Here is a 27,422-nt window from a genome sequence, read left to right as displayed (position 1 = left end):
CTGAGGCAGGAGGATAGCTGAGTTTAAGGCCAGCCTAGGCTACAGAGAGAGACTTTGTATCAAACAAAAGTGAAAGATGGAGCTGGAGAGGAGGGTGCGGATTTGCCTCTTCGCCCCTTTAGTCTTTTGTCTGGGTGTTTTGTTTGGCTTGCCCACTATGAGTGTTTCAGCAGCTTTCCGAGTCTGCAAGCCTTCCCCATGTGAAGGGAAAGGCCAGCCTTGTGCATGCAGCCCGCTTTGCCGCGAGCCCACAGGCCTGCAGGGTCCATGAGGAGCTGAGGACTCAGTTGTAGTTCTGCTTCTCAGGTGGGGAGGGCTGGTGGGTGTGTCAGCACCTCTGTGCTTGCTGGTGCTGTGCAGGCCTGACGGTCTGCCTCTCCCCGCAGCTTCGAGAGCTGGAGGATAAGTATGCGGAGTGCATGGAGATGCTTCATGAGGCTCAGGAGGAACTGAAGAACCTGCGGAACAAGACGATGCCCACGTCCCGGCGCTACCACTCTCTGGGCCTGTTCCCCATGGTGAGTGGGTTCTGTGCCCCTCTTCCCCCAGATCATAGTCAGACTTTAGCCCCAGGGGCATCGTGTCCCTTTCTGACCACTGGCCCTACATCTTTCCGGTGAGCTGCTTACTCCTTTAAAGTTTGCACCTGGACCTGCCGGCTGGCGGCTTCTTGATTCCCTAAGCAGGACTGGCCCTTTATCATAGGCTGTTCTCCCTACTGGTAATAGTGTTACAAGGTACTTGGTTTCGTTAGATGTTACATAGGGGCTGCTATTAGCCACGTCTTAAGGAGCCTGAACTTCTCTTGGTTCTTTGTGTGTTTATTAACCCTTCTGTTGGTGTCAGGGATTTGAATCAACTTTTTTAAAAATTGTATTCCCCCATGATCTTATTTTGTTAGTCCTGGTGTGGCTTGTTTGCTGTCAGGGCTCCAAAGGGCTTTGATGAAGGACAAAGGGGGTTTCCGGTTTCATCTCCAGTCATTCCCCTGTGATATCTACTTAGAAGGAAACGAGCATACTCATTGTATGTTCTAGCAGACCACAGCTTCCTAAGCTGGGGAAGCCATTCGTTCACTGTGTGTTAGCGCAAGGCAGTGGAGAGCTGTAGCCACTAAGCCTCGATTGCCCATGGATGACACAGCCCGAGAACAAGCGTCCAAGAGCTCCTGTGTGTCCATCCAGGCTTTGTTCCAGTCGTCTGGTAGAGTGACAGATTCTCTCCAAGTCAAGAAAAGAGTTGTTGTTGTTGTTTTAATTTTTTAAATGTTTATTTATTATTATTTCTGTGACTGTGTGTGTGATTGGAGCAGTGCATGGGTGGAGATCAGAGGACACCTTTGTGGAGTCAGTTTTCTGGGTCCCAGGGATCTGATCTTTACCCTCTGAGCCTTCTCACCAACTAAGAAGGGGTTGAAGAAGGAGTCTCTTGCAGAGATACTTTTCCTGGGAAGTCTGTTTCTAGTCACTCCAGACAGAGAAGGCGGTTTCTATTTACCCCAGACAGATAGCTCAGATAAACAATTCTACCCGAGTCTAGCTTGGTGAGCCAGTGAGTTTACTAGGTAACTTAGAGGAGAATGGCCAGGGCCTTAAAACTGTCACAAAACCAGGCTGGGGAGATGGCTCAGCATGTAGAAACACCAGCGGTGCAAGCCTGGCAGACTGAGTTTGATCTCCAGAAACCACAAGAAAAGTCAAATCTGGTGGTGCACATCTGTAGTCTCTGCATTTGTAGTGTTACATGGGAAGTGGAGACGGGGAACCTGCCAGAAGCTCACAGGCCAACAAGCCTGGAACACTGTGAGGACAGAAACAGGAAAGACCCCATCTCAACAAGACAGGAAAGAACTAACTCCCCAAAATTGTCCTTTGACAAGCACTGTCATTGTGTTTGTGTGTGTCTGTGTGTGTGTCCCTGCATGCGTGTGTGTGTGTGTGTGTGTGTGTGTGTGTGTGTGTGTGTGTGTGTGTGTATCAAACCATTCTGGCTAGCACACGCTCTGGTCCGTTTCTTCTGGAGGGTTTCTCTGCTTTTGCGCTTACTGGAAGCTTTTGTTTGCCCGTTTTGAGGCTCTTGGCAAGCTCAGGTTTTAGAGATGGCTGTTCTGAAAGTCTAAAGGCTGCAGCATGCCCGTGTTGCTGGAGCCCAGCGCCCACATCTGCCTCTGCTCTCGGCCACTCCAGCTGCCAGGAGCAGCTTTTCCTCAGCTGTGTTTTCAGTTCCTTTGCCCTGTGGTGGGATTTTCAGTCTGCAGTCCATGGACAGAATCGGGTGACCCTTGAACACTGTGGGGGAATATGTCTTCTGTTTTCCTAAGTCTTCCTCACATTGAGGGGATGTGTGAAGAGTGTGTGGGGTCAACCTCAGTATGCCTGGGAAGTTCTAGAACTCCAGGACCAGCCTTACTCCTGACCCTAAAGCTCATCCCCCCTCACCCCTTCAGAAAAGGGCAACAGTGTAGTAGAGAAAACTAGTAGGAATTAAGGGGTTAACTGGTACACTGTGTGGAAGATGGAGTCAGGAGTGGGAGTGGGCAGGGAGTGTCTGCAAAGAGGGAGTGCAGGGTCTTCCTGGAAGCAGCAGTCCTGTCTCCTGAGCACATGGCAAAGGCGGGTACCATGGCTAGCTGGTGGAGCAAGGAGCTTTCAGAGAAAGTACGGAGAATGTGTCTGACGCAGTCCATGCAGGCAGGGACCTCTCCCCAGCAGAACCAGAGAGCCCTCGGCAGGTGATTGTCTACCTAGGAGTCAGAGGTATAAGCCTTGGCCTCCCGTGTGTCATAATCCTGAATCACTGGGATGGTGGACCTGGTGGCCTGGCAGGACAGGAGCTCAGTGGGGCCTGTGGGACCATGTGGGACGTTTGGATTTGTTTCCGCTGTTCTGAACACACTTTCCCGTCTCCTTGAGTTCTCTATCCCACATCGTAGCCACAGTTTTAGCTCTGTTGTTTGGCCAAGGGTGCCTGGCTGTCAGACACTCAGCTCCATGAGGGTTAGGGGCCGTTCACTCACACCCAAAGGTTCTGTGTGCTCAGAACCTGCCCTGGCCATGGCCTGACTGATTCTCTCTCCGTAGGGATTGCTTTTAGCCTTGTGTTGTATGGCATGAAGTCTGGAGGCTGCTGGATCTGTCTGTGTTTCTCCTGGCCCTCCTGGCCTTAGACCTCATCTGGAAGCCTTGAGCCCCTGCTCAGACCACACATGTCTTCTGTCTTTCCCCAGGACTCCTTGGCTGCAGAAATCGAGGGAACTATGCGCAAGGAGCTGCAGCTGGAAGAGCCGGAGTCTCCAGACATCACGTATGACCACGTGACTTTTATATCTCAAGTTCCCTCAAACTGACCCAGAACCTGTGCTCATAACCTAGCGTGTGTGTGGACCTTAGACACCACCGGCCAGCCATGGTCCTTCCCTGCCAGGTTAAGGGAAGTAAACGATACAGTGACATCTCTCTAAGGCCGGAGCTCAGTGGGTAGAGTAGTTTCCTAGTGGAAACTCAGTGGGTAGAGTAGTTTCCTAGTGTGTAGGGGGCCCTCAGTTGTGTCCCTCTTAATACCTCGTGGTAAAGTGGAGGAAGGAGGCTCAGACAATCAAGGCCGTCTTTACAGCTAGGATGTGTGAGTCCCCGTCACGAGAAACAACCCAAACCAACAAAGGAGGTTACTTGATGAACTTCCAGGGAGTGGGAAGGGTGCTGGGTTTCCCATCTCCACCCTCCACCTTTTCCCTTAATGGAAAGCATTACCTTAAAAAGTTTCCATGTTTGCTAAGAAAAGAAAACATGGGTTCTTGAGCTGTGAGCCAGGCTTCTGATCCTCAGTACTCCTGGAATCTCGGCTCCTACGTCTTCCCTCCTAACCACAGAGCCCAGCTTGACTTCCATGGAACACTGAGAGAGATCCGGGGACCATGTTTCCTCCTGAATGACTAGTGTCCCGGTGACTTTGGTGTATGTACAGCCCGGCATCCTCAGAGGAAGCAGCCTGTCCCAAAATATGCCCACCCTTTTTCCCTTAAAAGGAGAACTCAAACTGTGGGTTCTTAGAAATGGCAGTTTCCAAGAATAGCCCAGTAGTGTTTTATCGTCTCAAGGGTAGGAACTTCAGACAGACGTGTTCTCTGCTGTTTGACTTTATGTGAATGGTTACGCATACTCGTTCTACAGGGCGCAGCCCTCCTGCTGCTCTCATTGTATGCCCGAAAGAAGCAAGCCTGCCAAGGACAAAGCAACCCCAAAGCACTGTCGTGTCTAGCTCAGGCTTCAGGCTGTGATAAAGTGTCACCTGGGCTAGCTGAACCTAGTGCTGAGCTGTGCTACGGAGGCTTAGATTCGGTTGGGATTAGCATACTATAATGGGGTCACCCGGTACCTTAAGGAGCATGTGAGGCCCCTAGACAGCAGGCCACTCATGGTAGGCATCTGTGAAGGGGTTAGTTCTAGGCTCTTCCCGATACGCTGGCTCATGGCTGCCATGTCCTCCCCAGCCACCAGAAGCGCGTCTTTGAGACGGTGAGAAACATCAATCAAGTAGTCAAGCAGAAATCACTAACCCCTTCCCCCATGAACATCCCGGGCTCCAACCAGTCGTCAGCCATGAACTCCCTCCTGTCCAGCTGCGTCAGCACCCCCCGCTCCAGCTTCTACGGCAGCGACGTCAGTAACGTGGTCCTCGATAACAAAACCAACAGCATCCTCCTGGAAACTGAGGCAGCCGACATGGGGTGAGCGGCAGGCTCCTCTCCTTCTGTTGAAGGGAGGGGAGAGGAGATACACCTTGAACATGGGCTCAGTCACCATCAGAGAGAGGTGGATGAGAGCTGCCACATCCCAGTTACCCACCTTACCCACGACACTGGTCTTTTCTGAAGTAGTATCTCAAGCTGATGCCCACAGTGTGCTTTATCATAACATCGTGGAGGGAGAACTAACACATTTCCCACAAGTCATCATTGTGACACCTCGGGAGCCTGGATGCTGGGAAGCACAAGGAGATCCCAGGTTCTTCTGATTCTCAGAAGGTGGAATGTAGGGTTCTCCTTAGTTATGGTCAGTTCCTCTCCACCCTAATGCCCTATAGAACTCCAGCACCCGATCCCGTCATCCACCTGTGCACCCTGGCCGTCTGACTTACTAAAACAGGTACTTTGGACCAGTTGAGCCCATCAGAGGGGTTCTCCAAGATCAGAGCAGGTTTCACTCAGAGCACAGGCCCTTTAAGAGACAAGAGTGTTGAGTCAGTTCCTCTTTGGGACTGAGTACAGCCCCCTGCAAAAGGTTTTTTTCCAGCGTAACCTGGAGGAAGATGCTTATGAAGACACATTCTTGCAGATTTTCAGTCCATCCTAGTACAACCACCTGCCTCTAAGAATAGTCAGTTGAGACCCACAGAGGGGACTCCAGTGTCTGGCTGACCCTGGTCTCAGACCATCGCTGTCTCTTTGCCCTGAGGGGTTCTCACTGCCCTTTGCTGGCTATAGATACTTACCCCCTGTCCTTCCGCAGGAATGAGGAGCACAGTAAGAAGCCAGGCACGCCAGGCACACCAGGCTCCCATGACCTGGAGACAGCACTTAGGCGGCTATCCCTGCGCCGGGAAAACTACCTGTCTGAGCGGAGGTTCTTCGAGGAGGAGCAGGAGAGGAAGCTTCGAGAGCTGGCCGAGAAGGGGGAGCTACACAGTGGCTCACTCACGCCCACCGAGAGCATCATGTCCCTGGGCACACATTCACGCTTCTCTGAGTTCACCGGCTTCTCCGGCATGTCCTTCTGCAGTCGCTCCTACCTGCCCGAGAAGCTGCAGATTGTGAAGCCACTCGAAGGTGACCACCAGGGGCCTCGGCCTCTCTCTGTCCTCCTCTGTGACTCTCTCTGGGCCCTGATCCACCACAGGAAAGCCAGCCATCAGTGTCACACCTATTCATTTTTCTTTCGAGATAGCCACCCACGCTGTTGGTTTGAGTTCCTCTGAGGTGGCCTCTGTTTCTGCAGTCTCTTGTCGTGGCTTGAACGGTACACTCCTGGGTGAAACTCCCGCAGGTGGCCCACAGGTCTCTTTTGTCCTTAGCGCTTTAGGACCTAAGCTTAGTGGCAGCTGCACAGCTTCAGACCCTCTGTGGTAGCTGTGTGACAATAGGCTACTTCTGGATAACCCAGGGGTCTGAGACGGGTGGGGAAGGAACTCGTCAGCTTCTCAGAGATTTTACTATCAAATAATGCAAAGTACACATTGTGACCCCTGCCTCCAGGCATGTGGAAGTGTTGTGTGTGATCACCTGTTCCCATCTGTTCTTCATAGAGAGAGGGTGTAGCTTACTGGAGGTGTGCTTTGCCGTGAGCTAGCCCTCCCCACCCTCACCCCCGCAGTCTGCAGGAGGGAGGGATGGATGGAGGTTTCCTCAGACTCCACTAAGCACCCCACTAGTACCAGGGGCTGCTCAGAAACTGAGTTCCTAGAAGACCTCACTGTTTCCTCTGTCCCCCTGCCTTGTCAGGAGCCACCCAGTATGCACTGTTTGTCCCCCCGCCCTCCCATTTTGTTTGAAGCCCGGGTGAGTTGGAAGACCTGCTTTAGAACCATGCAGTGTATTTTTGATGTAAAGTCAGACACTTGCAGGTCTGTTCTTTTCTGAGCTTTTCTCCTATCTCTTCTTGGGGGTGTCTTTGATGCTTTAATCTAATTATGCTCCAGACTCTCTGTAACGTTTCAGTGCCACAGATAGTTTCTGTCACACAGGTACAAACTTGTGCTCTGTGCTTAAAGACAGTTAATAACTGTTTTTATCCCAAGAGCCCCTGCTTTTGCTGCTGTGGGGACCGTGTCAGCCTTACTGCAAAGCTGAGGTCCTGCATGTGCCACGCTCCCTGTGTCTCCAAAGAAAGAGGAAGGACTCTTTTCTTTCTTTCTGTTTTCATTTTAATGATTACAGTTTGTGTAATTTAAGTCCTTCCTAGTTCTCGGGGCAGAGATGGCCCCTTTTTGTTTATTCAGTTGTAATCTTGGGGTTTGTTTTCTGACCTGCAATTATGTCTGGTTTTCTTTCAATAAAACCTTCCATTTCTGCAATTTTATTTCTGCCTTTCTTTTCTTCTTTTGTCTCTCAAAGGCCTTTAGACACCATCTCCCCACTCTCCGTGCTTCATTGTGTTTTGTTGGGTCGCCTGTGTTGTGTTTTGGACTCATTTTTTCAAGTGCATTGCAGGATGAGATTTCGAAAATTTCATTTTGACCAACGCATCTCCGTTTCCCTGACTTTGCACCCTGGGTGGCAGTGTTTTTATGACAAGAGTCAGAGGAGACCCCACACACTTGTAAGATGAATTTTGCCTATGGCACCCTCTTCCCAAGAAGTTGAATTAACTATTAAAAAGTCCTTCTTATCACTGTGGCCTGTAACACACCCTTGTGATAAGGATCCTTTGGCTTCATTTTGTATTTCTCAGACTTCTTCCTTGGTTGTTCAAAGACAACTGATATTTTCTTTCTTCCTTCCCCTCCACAGTGGATATCTGTGTTGCTGTGTTTACTCTAAGAGGGGTTGTGGGCATAGTTGTCGTCCTAACTACAGCTTCTACCACTCACTGTGCCGAATTCTTCTTTATTTGTAACATACGCAGATAGTTGTCCGTCAAGATGATCAGACTTGTCCCGATTCAGCCTCCTTGGTCTTTAGGGCCCAATTACCACTGTTTACCTGGACCATCACCACACTGGGGTCATGTTCTCACCTGGACCAGTGAGATACTGATAGGATGCCCTTGATCACCAGCAGTCCAGAGAAAGGCACCTGGGGTGAGGTCCCCAGAGACCACTGTCTGGGAGCATCGTAGAAGCCAACAGTGTCCTCTGTCTAGATCTCCTTCTTCATTCCAACCATCCTGCCATCTCCTCATGTGTCAGCCAGGCCAGCATAGCTAGGTGTGACAGACGACTCTCTCACAGTTTCACCAGGCCTTTCAAGGTTAAGCAAGTAAAGAGTGGAATATTCAAGATAGATAGATAGAGAGATCTGTCTTAGAAAGACTGAGGTAGGCAGTTGTCCTTCTGTGTTCCGCCTGCCTCCAGCCTGTTCTCAGGGGTCTGGGAGGAGTGTGGTAGTCATGTCCTGCTTCCTTCTGGACAAGGGAACGAGGCCGGGTTGGGGAGTGAGACGGAGAGAAAGGACAGGGCGAGGCACTTGTACTCAGCTCTGGTAAGGCCTGCTTCATAGTCACGTTCACATTTGCTCTCTATAGCAAAGAAAGGACTTCAGGCAGCCAGCCAGGGAGAAAGTGTTCTTGAGGCCCACTGTTGACCACCAAAATCATAGCTAAGGCTGAGACAGCTTTTGGGTCTGTGGAGCTGAAAACACCTGCTCCTTGGGTGTGGCCGTCATCTGGGCTTGCTATTGCTGGGTTCGTGAGGCTCACATGGGAGGCATTCTCTCTGCTGAGAGCTTCCAGGGATGGATGTCAGAGATGGCGGTCATCCCAGATGGGCTGCTCGCTCTAGTGCAACCTCTGGTGAATGTCTCTTTCCCACACTCTGTGTACTTGTCTGTGAGGAGGAGATACAACAGGTGATCCTGAAACTAAAGGAGTCAGGTGTATGGCGAGGCCCACATTCAGTGAGTGCCCATAATATGGTGTTGTGAGGTGGGGAGTGTCCAAGGAGCCAGGCGTGTAGCTCAGCCCACACTGAGTGACTGCCTGCAAGATGGTATCCTGACATTCGGGATGTCCAGGTTGGCCTTGACGATGGCTTCTGCCAGGTTGTCCCCGTGACCTTCTGTGAGAAAGCACATGGACAGTGTGATAGGGACTGTCAAAGGTGACAGAGGTTCCCTCAGTGCTTGAGTGTGTGGCCCTCCTGCTGGGCCCTGGACACCTACCTGGAAGTTCTGCTGTAGGTCATTGGCACCATCTATGTAGCTGGTGGCTACTCCTCCTGCCACTGAGCCCACTTTGCCCCAAGTACTCATGTTCTGGCCCCAGGCACTTAGCTTCAGGAACTTTCCATTCCCCTGTTTGTACAGTGAGTGACACCCTCTACTAGGAAGTTGTAGGAACACAGAGCAGTGCTCACGTGTAGAGCACAGTGAGTTTTGGTTCGAACAGTGCCATCATTTCAGATGCCAGTGAGCAGAGGCAGGGGCAGAGTCTTCAAGCTGTCTTTAATTAGTGGGGAAGACAATGGGTTAACCCATTGGAGATCTGCCTTCCATCTCATCCCAAAAATTATACAGGGAGAGGAAACTGAGGCAGACAGTCACTCCATAGTTTAGCCTTGCCTCTCTGGTTAGAGAGTTAGCCTGTCTCTGAGTATCACGGTGCTGATGTATTTCCCTGTTGCTGCTGATAGTCTTCCTGTCTTGTCTCTCTGTGTAGTGGGGATCTAGCTCACACTGTGACTACTATGTGTTGAGTTCCTCCCAAGTCCCATTGGGATTGCAACCAGGTCAAAGAAATCTTTATGATGTATGTCTGCAGGGCTACTTACAGTGTGCCCTGCAGACAACACAAAGTTAGAATGTGACTTACACCAACACTGGAAGGCAGAGGCAGGCAGATCTCTGAGTTCGAAGCCAACCTCAGCTATAGAGCGAGTTCCAGGACAGCCAGGGCTACACAGAGAAACCTTGCCTCTCAGAAAACAAAAGAATGCACTTTAGAGTACAGACTAAAAGTGCTTCTGCCTGTTTCTCCTACCCTCTGTCAAGGCCATGTGGGTAAATCACAGAGGCACAAGACACAGCAAACTGCCATGTCCGACATGAGCTAGCCTCATGAAACAGTTGTGTGTGGCACCTTGGAGCTCAGGATCTTACAGATGATACCTTCATGTCCCCAGGCACGTGCATGTCCCTCTATGGTCAGTGGCTGAGCCTTCTGCCTGTGGGGCCTCAGAGCATCACTGAAATGGTCAGCTCTACACTGATCACGGCCACTGGATGGCGCTAGCAGCCTTGTCTTCTCCCACAATTGTGGCCACAAAAATACCTGTTGAGGACATGTTATGAAATCCTTATGGGTGTGGATTCTGCTTTTAAAAATCTCTTTATTGTTTTGTTTGTCCCTTTTGCACATAGAAAGTATTTTTTTTATCCCATTCAATAGGCCCAAGTCTATCATTTTCTCTCTTTTTAATTTTAAGCAGCATTGAAGTAGTCCATTTTCAGAATCCTTCTAAGACCTCCATGTTATCCCTTCCCCGGGTGTCTGGCCAGGGCGGTCCCCCCTCCAGCCTTTCCCACCTCAGCCACCTTTCTGTCTCTCCTCTCAGCAAGGCAGCTGGGTGATAGCATCTTCCATCCCTCCCCCAACTCCCCGTCATGGGGTTTTTACTCAGCTAGAAGTAGCCCTGGATTCTGTGAGCCATGGTGCAGGCAGTCTCCTGTCTCTGAGGTCTGTTTATCTGTGGCCATGTACTTGTCTTCTTGTTCTGTAGAAGAAGGCTATGAGTCCCAGCCTCCTGGGCCTTCTGCCAGATGGCATTAACCTGCAAGGTGTGACAGGTGTTGAGAGGTTGGGCAGAAGTATGTAGCGCCACAGGATACTCACTGAGATGCCATTAGCTCCTCCACACCCAGGCTCTCAGACACTCCTGGCCTTGTGACACCTTTCTTGGTAGAGCACCTGGGACACAAGAGGTCATCAGGGACACACTCCGGTGTTATTACAAACCCTCAGGCTGACACCTGAGTCCTAGGGTCTGGTGTCACCTTGGAGATGGCACCTCTGCTCTAGGCTCCTGTGACTTACTACCTTGTGTCCTCCCCACCTCACTCATGGCTCCCCCACTCTCCCTCCGTATCTTCTGTTTGCAGGTGGGTCTGCTGTGGGAGTCAGCAGCCTTGTACCTGAGCATCCGGTGGCCTCCTGCTCCCCGGTTGTTCTCATGCTGGTTTCACAGCTTCCTGTGGCTCTCACTCTCCATGTCACCCTCTTCTGTCAACAAAGTGATAATGTGTTAAGTTTGGGGGTTAGCATCGGGTGGTTTAAAATACTTTGTTACCACACATCATTGGCATACAGTATATAGCATAGTTTTACTTTTGAAAGTGTTGGTTCTTTATAGTGCCACTCCCTCCTGGTGTGGCAGGGGACACACTGTTATCCAGTTAGGTCAAGTCAGCTCTACCCCAGTCCCTCCCACAGTCCTTTGCAAGCTCAGGTGACCCCAGTCCTTCACACGATCCTTTGCAAGCTCGGGTGTTCACATTGAGCTCTGTGTGGGTGGGAGTCATTTGCTCTAGCTGGCATGCTAACCCTCCCTTCTCTCCGTATCCTCTCCTCTCTTTTCTCCCACAAGGTTCAGCCACGCTTCACCACTGGCAGCAATTGGCCCAGCCTCATCTTGGGGGCATCCTGGACCCCCGACCTGGTGTGGTCACCAAGGGCTTCCGGACTTTGGACGTTGACCTGGATGAAGTGTACTGCCTTAACGACTTTGAGGAAGATGACACAGGTGACCACATTTCTCTGGCGGGCCTAGCTACCTCCACGCCAATTCAGCACCCGGAGACCTCAGGTGAGAGGTCTCGAGCACCTGTGACTGTCTCAGGCAGCAGAAGTTACTCCATCCAGCCTCAGGCTTCCCCAGAGGAGATGCACCAGCCGCCAGCGCAAGCGGGCCTGGAGAAGGAGGAGGAGGAGGAGGAGGAGGAGGGGTCTGGTGAGGGCGCCTCAATTAGTCCTGTAAACCTGACACCTTTACCGGAGGCAGAGCTCTGGGCTTTACTCATCTCTGTTCCTGGCACCACCCGTAGTAACTCTATGTCTGTAGCTTCTGCTCGTCTGTGTGGATGACAGGAAAAGCTTTCCCATTGTCAGGTTCTGTTTTGAAAACAGAGACCAGATCCTCTGCTTGTGACAAGCGGGTACCTCTGCCCATCATGGGCTCTAGGGCCCTGCAAGTGGGAACAGGAGAGGCTGCTAAAAAGTGGGATATGGGGCCCTGAGAACAGGCACACTCGGGTTCTGTTATGGCCGTTCGACCCTCAGTCTGGTGGACTGTCTCCCATGTCCTTCCTGGGTTTCCAGCCTGAGCAAGCTGAGCAATCTTAGGGAAATGATAATGGCTGAGAGGCCATAGGATGCACAGAAACCAGACAGAAATGCAGAGAGTGCCAGAACACTTGGAAGCATGTCAGCTCTGTGACGTGGCTTAGCCTCAGTGAAGACACATGTGTTATTTAAGTGTTTCATGATACTTTTTAACCACGTACACACTAAGAAGTATCATTCAGCTCTTACAAGGAGGATGCCAGGTGCTCTGGCTAGCCCCCATCCCACTTCCGGGTACACATAGTGTGACCACAAGTGTACTGGTGACCCACAAACCTCTTGCACTGGGATGGAAAGTTTGTGTTCAGGGCTTCTGGGACCTCTGGGAGGTTATGTGGTTATTGCTTATCCAGATGTTACGTCTGCTTTCTGGAGTTCCTAGCTCATTGTACTGGGATGTCAAAGAACTCAGGTGTGAGAGGAAAAATGAATGGCCCGATGCTGTCTTCCTTAGGACATCCCCAGGTCACTACATGCAAGGGAAGGATATTCCTCTTTCTGCCTCATAATTCTTAGAGGCCATGACACCTGACTTGCCATGAAATCGGAGGTAGAATGAAGCCAGGGTTTCAGGGGTGTCTCATACCCACAGTTTAATTATAGGCAGCCATGGTCAAGGGGCTTGACCTGGACCAACTGTTTCTCTTAATGTCAACCTTAGAGGTGTCATCACAAAATTGATGTTTTGAGTTTTTAAAAGTAAGTTACCAAGTGATGCAGAGGAAATGATAATATTTATCCTGTGAGATCTGCACACTCAGTTAGGCCTGTTGGGATAGTCTCATAATTCCCAGGAAGCTGAGGCAGGAGGATCTTGGGTTCAATACCAAACAAGAGGATGCAACAGCAGCTTGCAGTTTGAATCTCCCTTTATTGACAGCACTGAGTCCATCTGGAGGCAGACAGCACCATACCTGTGTCTAGCTAACTTCCATGGCTATAAGAATAAGTGTCAAAGGTCACACAGATCCCTCCTAGTTAGAATGCCAGTCCTGGAAGTTGAAGGACAAACCCCTTCCCCAGGTGCATCTTGGGAAAGTTGTTCAGAAAGAATAAAACTCACTGTACCAAGAGCTGCTATGAGAGGTCTGAGGGTGAGAGTCCTGGCTGTGAGGATCCATGGCCCAACCTCTCCCCTTCCTGTCTGTAATAGTGACCTTTTTTGCCTGTCGTCCCACCTCTTGCTGAACCTGGTAGCATATTCACCCCACAACTTGATTTGAGGGGCGCCAAGCACGCACAGAGCAGAATTTGTAAAGGATCAGGCTCCAGGTGTGCATTCAAAGCACAGTTGGTCAGCTTGCTCAGGGTCATTCAGGAAAGGTGTCCCCATGAGGGGGGAGAGTTCTCTAGAGCTTGGTTTGGGGGGGGCTCTTCTCTGGAAGCACATGCAGAGGGAAGGTATGCAGAGTCATGCAGTAGTAGCAAGGTAGCAAAGCAAGATTTCTCCAATGAATGACAGACCATTCTGCTGTTAGGAGTAGAAGTCTAAGACTCCGCCCCCTGGAGTCACACTGGATACCCTAAATGCTCTTTATGCACAGTCAGGGAAGGGGGCGGCTAAAGGCTGGGGAGTCTCCATGGGAAGACATGGAGCTCCATTCTTGGGATTTCTGTCCCACCAGCCTGGTCCCTGAGGTCCCAGGAGCTGCTGTATATCTGGGAAGGTGTTGGAGAAAAGAAGTTTGAATCCAAAGGCAATTAGGATTGCCGGGCAGTGGTGGTGCACGCCTTTAGTCCCAGCACTTGGGAGGCAGAGGCAGGCAGATTTCTGAGTTCGAGGCCAGCCTGGTCTACAGAGTGAGTTCCAGGACAGCCAGGGCTACACAGAGAAACCCTGTCTCGAAAAACCCAAAAAAAAAAAAAAAAAAAAAAAAGGCTACGGCTGATACCGAGCAGGGCTGAAAAGTAGACTCACCTTGTAGACGTTTTTATTAGTGTGTTAGAATGTGTCTTTTGAAGTACCATTTGATTTTTTTTTCTTTTTTAATACCGTGTCTGAAGAAGGATGGACCTGTGTTGTTTTGTTGTAAATTTTACCTAGAGGATTAAAATGGACTGTTGAAAACAACTTTTAGGTCACAGTTTTACTTCATTTTAATGATCGCTTATGTTCTGGATTTACATAGGAAGCACATTTTTCAGGATAGCCACCACCTGGTCCTGTCAGAATTCTGTATTTTAGTTTTTGGCCGGGGCCGGGGACAACCTGCATGTGGGAAGGGGTTGATTAAGTTCAGGTGGTAGCTGTTTGGTGGCATGAACAACAGGGTTTAGCTCAGTTAAATTCTCCTGAAGATTCAAAGCAGAAGGAAACGTGATGAAGCCGGCACCAGAGACGAACTAAAGATTGGCTTCTCTGTCACTCACGTACATGGAGACTGGCTCATGCAGACCCCAGGGCGGTATCCACCTCTGTCCCCTGCAGTGCACACTGCTCACAACTGGTCCTAAGATCCTAGCACTAGTGTAAACTATTAAAACCACACTCATTCAAACCAGGCCTCTGATGGTCTCCTGTATCTCAAGCCCCAGGATGCCAGAGGCTCAAGCTAGGAAACAGCTTTTTGCTGCTTCTTCACCAACACAGAGATCCTAGCTGTGCTCAGGGTGAAGGAATAAAAAGAATAGCCCTCCACAGAGAGGAGGAGGCCCAGCCAGGGAAGCATTCCTTCTGTCAGTCAGGAGGGGGCAAGCCCTTCTCCCTGACTCTGTGCCCTACCCAATCCCACCACTATCCACAGAAGACGGTCCAGATGGGCTTCTATGAAGGAGCTGGCCCAGTGACCGCATGGGTCTGGAAGGGAAGGTCGGTACGATTGGTGCGTAGACCTTCTGGTGTTTTTGGCAGAAGGAAGTTCCTTCCATGTTCCATGTGGGATGGGGACATTTTCCAGGCCCTGGCTTTGCATCTTTGTGTCTGTACAGAATGAATGCCCTGCTCACACCCACCTGTGTTAAGACATGGCTAAGAAAGACCCAGGCTCTTTCTAAGGGAGTTCGTTGAACTGAGAACAGGCCAGCTGCAACCAAGAAGGAGGGCAGAGAAAGGGAGGGAAGGGCTGATTCCTCCAAACTGGACAGAACAGGCTCTGCTCTGCCTGAGACTAATAAGGCAGAGCTGACTGTGGAGAGCCTTCTGGGTAGCATGCACACCCCAATGCTGGTAGAGTCCCTCCCCGCCAGGACACTAGAGAAATCTGTGTGGCCTGCTCCTGCGGAGAGGCCCTTATGAGCAGACATTTATGAGAGAGATTCTGACAGACAGCCACTGCCTTGAGAATAATGAGAGACATACTCTCCAACCTACCCAAGCCGGTGAAGATTCTCTCTGGCCTCTCTGTCAGCCCCAGAAGGGAGGATGAGAATTGAGGACCATGGAGTCGGGCCTTGTTGGTAGAAAAAGATCCAGAGAGAGTTTTGCATTTATTACTTTGACAGTTTCACCATGTTCTGAAACTTTCTTTCCTCAAGAGGATACCTCGGAGGCACGAAGCACCTTTCCCTGCCTTCTCTGCAGGATGCTATGGGGTGGTTTGTCTCCTAATTCATACCTATTTTTATAATGAAACAGGCAACAGTTTGTTGCGATGAGAATGTTTAAGTTCGAAAGAACTATAAATATCAGTTGTACCGAATCAGGAAAGGGGTCTTATGATTCTATTCAGTATCCATATTGGAACCTTCCAGAAAGCCTACTAGACTGACATCTAATGGACAGGGAGCCAGGGGCCTCCACAGAGCTATAGGATGAGGCTAGGGCTAATCAAAGAAACACTCAGGAAGCAGAGAAAACTAGGGAAGCCAGAAGCTAAGAACTTAGAAAGTTTTGCCAATAAAGGTATAAAAATTTAAAACCACTCTTATCTTGAGAGTAGGGCAGACATCTGTCATCCCGGCACTCAGGTATCTAAGACAGGAGGATGTTGAATTCAGAGGCTAGCCTGAGCTACATAACAAGACTGTATGTCAAAATAACAAGTTTTGTATAGTCTTCTTTGAAGCCAGTGTGACCGTGTCCCCATGCCAAGGAACATACAAGATAACGACGCCGTTCCTTAGCTCTGGTTTCTGTAGCATGGCTGTTGGGCACATGGCTGTCCAGGGCTCTCTGTCTGTGATCTTTCAAGGCTGCTACATTATGAGACATCTTTTTGTGCCCTGATGTTTGTCTTTTTAGGAAGAATTCTATGACATCGCCTTCACCTGGGTCATGAAAATGAGTCTCAGGTATGGGGAAGGCAGCTTTCCGTCCCTGGGCAGGGCAAAGTCGTCATCCGCTGGGCGTTCTTAAAGACAAAGCCCAGAAACCTGCTCATGTTCTTAGGGCCAGATTCAAGCCAGGCCTTTCAGTTTTGAAGACAGCAGCTTTCATTTTCAGCAGCTTTGCTTTGTTTGGTAGGAAAGGCTGCTCCTGGGTGGCCAAAGCTGTTGATATGGTGGCCAAAACTCTGTGTGTGTGTGTGTGTGTGTGTGTGTGTGTGTATGTGTGTGTGTGTGTGTGTGCTTTTGCGCGTGCGCGCATGTATGTGTAGTATGCATGTGTGGTGTGTGTGTGTGTGTGTGTGTAGAGGAGGGAAGAAAGAGATCATAGAAAGTGCACAGCAGGTCCAGATCACATGACAGCAGCCTCACACTCCCATGGTCAAGACAGGAAAGTAGGGGTACACTTACTTCTTTCATCCAGTTGCCTGCTCCCCACAGAGTAAGTATAGAATACACTCTGTGCCCTGTAAAGATGGGGTTGCATTTTCAAGATTTTCAGATACATTTGAAATTTTTTTTTGACATTTTTAGAAATTATTTATGTGATCTTTAATAAACGTAGCCTGGCCTAAAGATGTGGTTCAGCAGGTAGAACACTTGTTTAGTGTGCGTGAAGCCCTGAGTTCCATGCCTAGCACTGTATAAACCAGGAGTGGCGTGTGCTTACAATCCTAGCAACTGGGCGGTAGAATCAGGAAGATCAGGTGTTGAAGGCCATCCTTGGCTACACAGTCAGCTCTGGGTATCCTGGGACACAGGAGCCCCTGTCTCAAAACAAAACGTAGCTTAGTGTGTGGCCGGGCCAGTGTCTCCTCATTCTCAAAGGGTCTGTCACATAGCCCCAGTGTATGTCACCCCTCAAAACTCCAGTTGCAGCAACAGGCTTCAGTGTCACTGAGTGGCTCCCTTGGGTGTTCCTTTAAGGTCTGGCTTCTAGGGTGTCGTTCAGAGAGGAAAATGGTTACTCCAGCACATGTCAGCTTGCCCTCCCCCACAGAGGACAGAGAATAGAAATGGGTGCATGAGATGTGTGTCTAAACATGGCTGCCTAGGTGGGCAGAGTCCCATCATCTGTCAGCCCCTGCAGGGTCCCTGAGCTTAGCAGAACATCTGAGCCGTGCCATGGTCCCTCTCCTCTCGATGCTTTGTCATGGGAAGCCTACACACTCCATAGGGCAGTGGCACACTCTGCTGTATGTGGACACCCTCCAGCCCTATTGGAGACTCAGGGATGTGTTAGGGATGACCCACCATGGGTCCTAGCTGTAGGCAAGCAGCCAGTGTCATTTCCCAGATGCCTTCACTCCGAGCAGAAGCACTCAGGCTGTGTCGGCAAAGCTGGAGCAGGGTGGGCCTCACCCTTCCCGTGCCCTCCAACACAACCGGCCAAAGGGAGTGTCTGCCTGAGGTACGCCACTCACCTGGGCTTCACCCCTGCAGATCTCTGATAACCAAGGTTTGGTTGATTTTAAAGCTTGCCAGTGCTCGTATCAGAAAGAATTAAACGTAAGGATTAGGGTTGTTAAATAAGAAAACTCCATTTCTATATAAAACGATCAGCGCGCTCTTAGTGGTCAGGTAACGGAACAGAGTGGGCTCTCATCTTTCTGAGCACAAAGCCCAGATAGCACAGGACGATACTTCTGGAAGTGCCTGGCTGGCTTAGTAACAGTAACCTTGAACCTGCCTGACACCTGCCAAGCAGCCTTAGGCTGTGATCAGGTGAGGTGTCTGTCTGTCCATCCGTCCCCCTCGAGCTGAAAGCCCTCCAGTCAGGCTCAGACAAGAGTAAGGACTTCAACAGGAAGTTGGAGTAGTCATTCCAAGGAACCCCACCCTTTGTACCCTCAACCCGAAGCCTGTGAGGTAAACATGACGTGAACTTGGTGTCGAGCTGGGCCTTGTGCTTTGGTGTGCAGCATGGTCTTTGTGATTCCATTTTTGAACGCAAGCCCCAGCTCTGCAAAGGGTGTTTTCACGTCTTTTGCTTTTAAAGCTTGGTCTCTTCCAGAAGATGGTGGCTTGAGGATTCAATGTTTTGCTTCTCTGGGACCAACAGGAGGGCCTCTTGGGAGTTCTTCCCAGTGAAACTCACTGTCTCTGTATTGTGTCCCAAGGAAGGGAGGCACAGCTGCATCCCGGCAGTCCGTGGTGACCTGAGAGTTCGCGTACCCAGACATCTCAGTGGTATTGTGGAGGGGCCGAATCTCTCTGGCTTTGGCTCTTCGGACAATCAATCCTCTTGGGTCTTCAAAGCTGTCCATTGTTCCTGGGGAGCGGGGGGTGTGAATTTTTAGCAGCCTTTTCCTATCTCCCAAACCCATTTGGATGCGATGGGTTTTCTTTCTGATGATTCAAGTCTGTCTCTAAAATGTCCTCCTCGGAGATTGCACACCTAATGGGCTAGGGAGGGGTAGCTGCACATTCTGGCCGTGTGTCCAGATGGGGGCTGCACTTGTGGTTCTAATCCCGCCTTGCCTTGTCAGATTATTATGTTTAGTGTTTCTGCCTACTACCACTGTGTCTTAATGATCTGCCTGCTCCCTTCCCATCTCTGTCTTTCCCAATAACCCTTCCTCTCAGGCTTCCTGTTGGTTTTGTTCCTGGACTTTGTCACTGTCCAAGACTTGTGATTGTCTGGCTGAGCTTCTCTTCATAGCTTGATCTTTTTTTTTGTTGGCACCCTGCAGCACCCTCCCGGTTACCGAGCTTAGGAACCGCCGCTCACATTCGATGCTAAAGCCATGGTTCACAGAGGCAGTTCCTGTGCTTCACTTGCTGTGTGTCCTTCTGTGCCTCCCACTAAGCCTGTGTTTGTGGTCCCAGTGCTGGCTGGCTGCCACCCCAGGTGTCACCCAGCCCTCATGGGACATAGAGCTGGGCTGCACCGCCAGCAGGCACACCGCTGAGCTTGTTCTTCTCATCTGGACACCATCACTATCTTTGTGCTCCGGCTTTGTCCCCCTGTGGCATGTCTCCAGCTGACTCCCCACTCACCCTTCGTTTTTGGATTTTTCTTGTTTGCTTCATTTAGTTTTTTGTTTTCTTTTAACACGAAGCCAGATTATTTTTAATTTTTTTTAATTTTTAATTTTTTTAATTTTTTATTTTTTTTGCTTTTGAAACCCAAGGGAAAACTTTCTCAAGAAGATTCTCGTAGTTGAATCTTCATAGCTTTTAAGTTTCCTGGCCTCTGGAGTCTGGAGTCTTTTCCCAGGAGGTCTCTGGGAGCTGAGCTGCTGCAGGGCTGGGCAGTGGGTGGGGTACATCATCTCATGACTTCATCGTGCGTGGGATTTGATGCACACCCCTCCCCCGACAATACCCACTTGCTTTTTCTTTTTCCCTTGATGCTCAAGTTATAAGTTAAGATGACCCTGACAATCATGAGGTCGTCTGAGATTCTCTCCCTGTTCCTTCATGGGCTCTCGGGTGCATGGGCCTGATACTCTCCTGATTGGCTTTGCTCCAACCAACCTTTGGTCTTCAGCTGCCTTAACAACAACATCTTGGAGCATTCAAAGGAGACCATCTTGTCTCAGTTCTAGTAAAAATGGGTGTCTTAGAGACCATGTTAAAGAAAGCTGCCAGAGTGGGGGCCAGGGATGAGGGTATAGCCAAACCAGACTGGGCCGGAGAACTCCTACCTGTTGTTGTTGAGGCCACAGAGGACACCTCCCACCACAGTCATCACAGGTGTCTGGACAGTAGTGGAGCCAGCTTCCCCGAGCCCCTTTTGTGTGAACAGAAAAGGGAGCCGTGTGAACCCTACCCTGCTTTCAGGAGCCAAGTACCTCTCCCTGCCCACCCTTCCTCTGGGCAGAGCATTGGCACCAGATTGTCACTGTAAAGAAACGCACAGCAAGCATGCTGGAAGAAGGCAGATCTGAGCTCCGAGGTGGAAAACTAAATTTAGGCCTCCTTGGCACTCCCCGATCCCCCCTGGGAACTGAGTCCACTACTGGTCCAAGAAGTCTGATGAGGAACCCTGTCTGGATTGGGCCGGAAGCTGGGATTCGATGCTCTGCAGACCAGTGCTCAAAAACGTGGTTATTTTTGAGAGGCTACCGTCAGTCCAGAACATTGGTGTCTCCACTTCCACGCCCAGATCCAGTTGACAAGGTAGCCCGTTGCCACTCATACCTGTGGAGGGTCCCGCTGGATATTATTAGCCTCTGTCATGGTTTACACGGGTACAAGGAATATGTTTGTTCTCCTTCCTCCCCTGGTCTAGCGCATCACCCTGGGAAGTGCATGTCACAGACCAACTCGACTTTCACCTTTACCACCTGCCGCATCCTGCACCCTTCAGACGAGCTCACACGGGTCACGCCAAGGTAAGGGACTGTGGCCCCCAGAGTGGGTGGGAGCAGGGCAAGTCAAGGACCAGCCTTTCTTGCAAGATGTCATGATGAAAGTCAAGAGGTTCATTCAAAGGCCGATTCCTAGCCAAGTGTGTGCCGCACGCCTTTTATTTCTGTATTTGAGGCCAGCCTGGTCTACATGATGACTTCCGGGACAGCTAGGGCTACATAGTGAGACTCTTATCAAGGAAAAAATAAGCAGCCAGTTACAGAACGGGACAGCTAGGGCTACATAGTGAGACTCTTATCAAGGAAAAAATAAGCAGCCAGTTACAGACCTAGGGACCTGAGTTTGAACTCCATCACTCACATTAGAAAAGCTAGGCCTGGTGGGACATGCTTCTAGTCACCTGTGGCTAGATCCCTAGAGTTAGCTAGCTGACCAGCCTAGCCTGCTTGGTGAGAGACTGTCCTGTCTCAAACACAAGGTAGATGGTGTCTAAGGAGCAAATACCTAAGGTAGCCCTCTGGCACCACACCCATGTGTGCACTCAGATGCACACACAGATGTACATACAGAGCCAAACCCAGCGGGCTTAAGCATCTTGTAGGCATTTGTAGACACCTATTCTGGGTCCCTTCTTTCTTTCTGAACCTAGGCCTTGTTTGTTCAGATCTAGGGGAGGTGGGGCCTGGGAAACCTGCAGTCACTGCCCTCTCTGCAGCTATAATGTCCATTCTTCAGGCTCTCCTTAGATGGCTGAAGCCAACATCTCTGCAGGCCCTGGGGCTGAGTCGGTCTTGTTCTCTCTGAGCTTGCCAAGGAAGATTGGAGTTCTTTCACGGTAGAGTTACTGAGCTCTGTAGAAGCTTTCATCCCCCTGGAGCAGGCTTCAGGAACCAAACGTCACAGCCAAACTCTAATGGCCAGTGTTAAAAAGACGGTGCCTAGCCACATGCCCAGTGTGGCTTGTCTTTATCCTGCGTATACCATCTGGAGTGATGTTGGTCTGTTTGACTTGGGAAGCCATCTGGCTTCCCTCCTTGCCTTCCAGGGAAAAGAGAGAATGATCTCTTAGAACACAGAAGAGTGGCACCACCCCCACCCTCCCCCCCCCCCCCCCCCCCCCTTCTTTGTGACACAGTCAGATTAGATCCCAGAGTTAATGGATGGTGTCAGGGAGGGAGGTGAGGAGGGCCAGCTCAAAGGGGACAGCCACCCCTGGGAGCACCTTAAACTATGAATAATTCTCCACAGGTCTTGTGAGGATGACGACGAAGCAGCAATATGCCCCGTTGAGCTGAGAGGAGATATAGGGCAGAGAGTCTGAGCCCACGGGCAAGGCAGGGGGTGAGCGCACGGCCAATGGAGCCTGCTCCTGCAGGGCCACGCCCAAGGGGCTGTGTGTGCAACTGTGGCTGCCACTAACCCGGGTTCGGAGGCTTCAATGCGTCTCTGTGGTTGTGCCTGGTTAACAAGGCCTTGACTGTTGTTACCTCTAACCCAGCTAAACCCCTAGGCCAGCTGAGTGTTGACACTAATGAAGGCCTAACAGAAGGCTTTACCCAATGGGGTCCCTGGATTTCCGCTTTGTTTCTGTCCCTCGCTTCCCCCCGCCAGGAGATGCTGGCTTCTGGGCCTATGACTTTGTTTAGAAGAGGTTGTTTTTAAAGCCACAGAATGCTGATGTCTCTTGTGAAACTGAGTGACTAGATGTATACTTTGGGCTGAAGCCACTGGCCTCAGACTGCCCTCAAATATGTCTTCCCCTAGAAGTGGCAACGGGGGAGGCAGGGCAGAAAAGCTTTGGAAGTGAGGGTAAGGGAAGCTGCGAGGGGTAAGGGCGGGGGACTGTCTTGCCTCAGGTAGGAAGAAATGCAGCGGGGTTGGGGGGGTGGAATAGTCCTAAAAACCTTTGAAGGGATGGCCACACCCATTACCCTTCTCGTCTAGATCATTCTTACCTTCAGCATTTACAAAAACCTTTCCCGTACCTTTTGCAAGTCTTCCCTTCTCGTCCCAGGAGCTGCCGTGCTCTCTCCGGGTGCTCCCAACTCTGCAGTCCCCTTTCTCGAGCTTGTGTGCTATGAGCTGTTCTGTGGCTCCCACCCTGTGCCCACCAACATTAGATGGGGGAGACTACCTAAATGTGGGGTCACATGGCACCTCTATCTCTCTCTAGGGAGGGAGGGGCCCGTCTCTCATCGTTCCAAGGTTCTTCCCCAGATGGTCTCGGTTTCCTTCTTCTTTCTAGCTGATGCCTGCCCAAGGTACCTGGGCCTCCCCTGAGCAGTTCTATGTAAGTCCTGGGGACTGCTGAGCTGGCCTATTGCCAGAGAAGCTGGCCACTCCAGCTGAAGCCTAGAGCCAGCAGCCACTGACATTGGTCCCACAAGGTAGTGGCACTAGGCTCTCTTTTGTCCCTCTGCACCCTCTCAGCAGCAGGGCAGACGTCTCTGAAAGCCAGCTTTGTAAACACAGACTGCTGCTTCTTCCTGCTGCCTGCAACCTGGTGGCTTTGCCAGCTGGCTCCCAGATACTGGGACCTCACAGGTCTCCAGTCCACAGGCCATGGTAGATGAGTGTGGCTTCATCAAACACTCTGTGGGGCTTTAAATGTTACAGATCCTAGACAGATCTATCAAGTTAGATGTGGCCTACTTCCCCTGCCTTGGCCAGTCTACTGGATCCCGGGGAGTTTGCACAGCAGGATGAGGAAGCGGGAGCACCAAGGGGCGGAGGCTGAGCACTGTGCCTTGCCTGCTTTTTTTTTGCAGTTCCTGTAGCAGGTTCTCATACTCACGGCCCTGGTTTCCACCTTTGCTCGAGAAGATCAAGGTTTGCAGAAAGAACTATTTGGGAGTAATTTGGTTGCTGAAGGGTCTGCTTCCTGTCCTGTCCTGACAGCAGCGTGGCCACTTCACATATAGGTTGAAATCCAGTCCACTTACTAGCCAAGTATGGCACTGAATAAGCCAACTGACCTTAGAAGCCTACTTCTTCATGTACAGAGGAGACAGACAGCTCTGGGATAAGCAAGGGGCCATGTACGGCTTCCTGATAACATGAAGCACAGTCCTACATAAGGGACCATACCCCCCACCCCAAGAAATGAGGAGCAGATGCAGACAGACAGCAGGGGGGTGTCCTCTCCTACCTGAGCTGCTTCTGCACACCCTGCAGAAGACTTGGCCACTGATCGGTCCAAAGATATCTTTCTGGTGAATAACCCGCCCTCCCTTTGTTTCAGCCTTAACTCAGCCCCAGCTCCGGCTTGTAGCAGCACCAACCACTTGAAATCCACGCCAGTGGCCACGCCATGCACCCCCCGGAGACTGAGCCTGGCCGAGTCCTTCACAAATGTCCGCGAGTCCACAACAACCATGAGTACGTCTTTGGGGCTGGTATGGTTGCTGAAGGAACGGGGCATCTCCGCGGCCGTGTACGACCCCCAGAGTTGGGACAGAGCCGGCAGGGGCTCCCTCCTCCACTCCTACACCCCCAGGATGGCTGTGATCCCGTCCACCCCACCAAACTCCCCTATGCAGACGCCCTCGGCCTCCCCGCCCTCCTTCGAGTTCAAGTGCACGAGTCCTCCCTACAACAACTTCCTGGCTTCCAAGCCAGCCAGCTCCATCCTGAGGGAGGTGAGGGAGAAGAAGCCCGTGCGGAGCAGCGAGAGCCAGACAGATGTGTCTGTCTCCAACCTTAACCTTGTGGACAAAGTCAGGAGGTTTGGGGTGGCCAGAGTGGTGAACTCAGGACGAGCCCATATCCCCACCTTGACTGAGGAGCAGGGACCTCTCCTCTGTGGTCCAACAGGGCCAACACAGGCTCTTGTCCCTGGGGGCCTGGTCCCCGAGGGCCTGCCTCTGGGGTGCCCAAGCGGCATCCGCCGGAATCGCAGCTTCCCTACCATGGTCGGATCCAGCGTGCAGATGAGAGCCCCTGTGATCCTCACCTCTGGCATCTTAATGGGTGCTAAGCTCCCCAAACAGACTAGCTTGCGGTGAGGCCAGGGATTGCTGCCCTGTCTGCTCTCTGCCTCCTGTCCCCGACAGAGCATCCTGTCTCCTCTGAGCTAGACAGATCAACCGTGTGCCTCATGGGGGGAGATTGGAACTCCATATGGTGTGTACACAGGACTTGGGGACCTTGCCGTCTGCTCTCTCTTCCAATCCACAGGAAGTAATAACCCTACAAGGTCACACTCTCTTGAGGATGGCACCTGAGCTCACCTGGGGGAAGGTGGCGTCTTTTCTTCCTTACTTTTAAGAAGCACTGAAATTCCCAAGGCTGTTCTTATCCCATGGATAGGAATTTGGTGAATTCCGCATAAGACTGTCGGGTTGCACACATAGCCGCCACGTGGCACAGGTCTCCTCGCTCACCTGTGGCAGCCGGCAGGGCTGCTCACCATCAGAGAGCTGTTCTTTGAGTTGTAGGTGGCCCAGCTTCACCGAGGTCTGCACTATCCTGCCCCATTGGACTGTCTGTTCTCTAGACTTCTTTTCACGTCTCTGACTTGAAGTTACCTTGCATTTTGTCACAAGCTGTCAGGGTTAGAGCCTGCCGCGAAAAGAATGTATTTACACTCCAATGCGCCATCAGGCGGCCCCTCCGTCTTCTGTGTGATTGATTTTTTTTTTCCTCTCCCATTTTTAAAATTTTCATTTGCAGGGAAGTCTCAGTACTGGCAGTTTCTCTTGGTTCTGACACCAAAGTGCAAACGGCACACACGCTAACTCGCTAATGGCATAGCTCATTTCTGGGACCCAGTGTCATAGCCAGGGTGATATATGACCAGTTATCACCAATGGTAGGATCAAGGGGAAAGGGGACAAGACTGTTAAACCTACACACGGTGGAGGGGAAGGGCAGAGTCCACAGCTCACCTCATGGCATCCCGGGTCAAGGTGTGTCAAGTGTGTCAGCTGCTGGCCCCTTTCCACTATAAAGGGTGCTCAGGTCGCACGGTAGAGCTCCGTGGCCATTCAGTGACTGTGTTTTTTAGTCCTCTTGTTTCAAAACTAGAATTGAGTTTCCTGCTCATGCCCCAAGTTCATTGTCCCCTCCTCCGATTTCTGCCCATAGGAACCGATCAGAGGTGCTTATGAACGAAAGAAGCCTGAGCGAGTGAGCGGCCTGAGCGTTGCCGTCACCTGTGCAGTTATGAACTTTTATTTATTACCCATGTGTGCTGTATTTTAATCAGATGCCGTCTCTGGTTCCAGCTCCAGCCTCTGTGTGTGCGTGCGTGTGTGTGTGTGTGTGTGTGTGTGTGAGAGAGAGAGAGAGAGAGAGAGAGAGAGAGAGAGAGAGAGAGAGAGAGAGCGCCCAGGTATATTATTTATTTACTTTTGTCTGAGGATGGCGGTACATCTGTGTGTCACATGGCCACCTGCCCCAGACACCTATGGAAGGATAGCGTCCTGTGTATAAGAAATTGTCACATGAACAACTCCCACACCCTCAGCAAAAGATGCGTCCTTGAATCGAGTGAGGGTCACCTTATGCCCACCAAGGATGCTTTGAGAAGGTCCCCAGGCAGCAAGCTTCAGTCCCACTATTTCAAACTATTTATTCTCCAATCAGAGTGCCGGTCCATCACATTCTCTGCTCTCCTGGCTGCCGAGTCTGTGTGCAGTCACCGCAAGTAGCGTACATTTTATTTGAATGTATTTTAAAGCGGCAGGTAGAAGAGCAAAGGAGGGTGACAAGCTTGGCTCGGATGGACCATGTCACGTGTTCAGAGGGGCCTCCCTCCCGTCCGCACTGGAAGCACCAGTGTAAGGACCGGCACTCTTAGAGGTCGTGATGATATCGTTAGCAAACCGGTGACCAACATTAAGCAGCACTACCGAGAGCGAGTTGTAATGCATCAAGATCAGCAACAAGATTTCATTCACTAACGAATATCAATAAAACAAGCTCAAAAGACGGAAACCTTTTGTCTTTTCTTAGTGTGTCTGTGTGTGGATACATGCACCTGAATGCAGTTGCACTTAGAAGCCAGAAGGGGGCAGTAGAGTCCCCTGGAGCTGGAGTCACAGGTCATTTTGAGCAGCCTGATGTAGGTGCTGGGAACCAACTCAGGTCCTCTGTAAGTGCTCTTCACCTGGACCATCTTTCTAGCCTTGATATGTATATATCTTCTCATCGGGAAATTAGCCTCTTGAAGAAGTGAAGGCATTTGACTCTTTGGGGACAGTAAATGAAAGGCATATACCTCACAGTCTCTCATCCCCACATCCTTTTTCAACATAATAGCATTCCACAGGCAAGTTCCCTGCCAGACCCTGATGCACGTTTCCAGGCTGTATGCTGCTCCACTGAAGACACTCAGTCCTGTGAACACACATGTCTTTCTATGAGCCGGTCCTCTGCAGTTAGTCACAGAGTGGATTCTCATCTTTTATTAAAGCACATAACGAACAAAGCCTTCTCGTGTAAGGGATTTCTCACACAAGACATCAGAGATAATCACCAGAGAGGTAGTGTCAAATTTCCTCCCATAGAGGTCTGCTGATAGGAACCAAGAATGAGAGAGGCTACCAGAGGAAGTATGAAGAGGAAAGACGAAACTCATTCTGCTGCCTCAGGAAGTAGATGCTGGGGGCGTGGCATCATGAGTGTCAGGGACGCTGGGGGCGTGGCATGAGTGTCAGGGATGTTAGGGGCATGGCATCATGAGTGTCAGGGACGCTGGGGGCGTGGCATGAGTGTCAGGGATGCTAGGGTGTGGCATCATGAGTGTCAGGGACGCTGGGGGCGTGGCATGAATGTCAGGAGCACTGGTATTTA

General features: G+C 50.8%; 1 protein-coding gene across 8 annotated transcripts in view; it reads left to right on the top strand.

The window, feature by feature from the left end:
• Window positions 1-26,564, top strand: part of Trak1 (trafficking kinesin protein 1) — a 163,999-nt gene extending 137,435 nt beyond the window's left edge. For 5 of the 8 annotated variants that reach the window (XM_028767306.1, XM_028767307.1, XM_028767300.1 and 2 more), the window contains 7 exons: window positions 387-518; window positions 3,227-3,303; window positions 4,490-4,726; window positions 5,508-5,824; window positions 11,293-11,511; window positions 20,548-20,650; window positions 23,869-26,564. In XM_028767306.1, coding sequence (XP_028623139.1) covers window positions 387-518; window positions 3,227-3,303; window positions 4,490-4,726; window positions 5,508-5,824; window positions 11,293-11,511; window positions 20,548-20,650; window positions 23,869-24,631 — 1,848 coding nt within the window. In that variant the 3' untranslated portion in view covers window positions 24,632-26,564. The remainder of the gene's footprint in view (window positions 1-386; window positions 519-3,226; window positions 3,304-4,489; window positions 4,727-5,507; window positions 5,825-11,292; window positions 11,512-20,547; window positions 20,651-23,868) is intronic. The other 3 variants (XM_028767303.1, XM_028767304.1, XM_028767305.1) reach the window with 1 other exon arrangement.
• The last annotated feature ends 858 nt before the right edge of the window (window positions 26,565-27,422 follow it).

The sequence above is a fragment of the Grammomys surdaster genome, unplaced genomic scaffold (genome assembly GCF_004785775.1).
Source record: "Grammomys surdaster isolate TR1022 unplaced genomic scaffold, NIH_TR_1.0 172, whole genome shotgun sequence".
NCBI lineage: Eukaryota > Metazoa > Chordata > Mammalia > Rodentia > Muridae > Grammomys > Grammomys surdaster.
The sequence above is the reverse complement of the archived record's forward strand: the minus strand, read 5'-3'. Positions and strand labels throughout refer to the sequence as shown.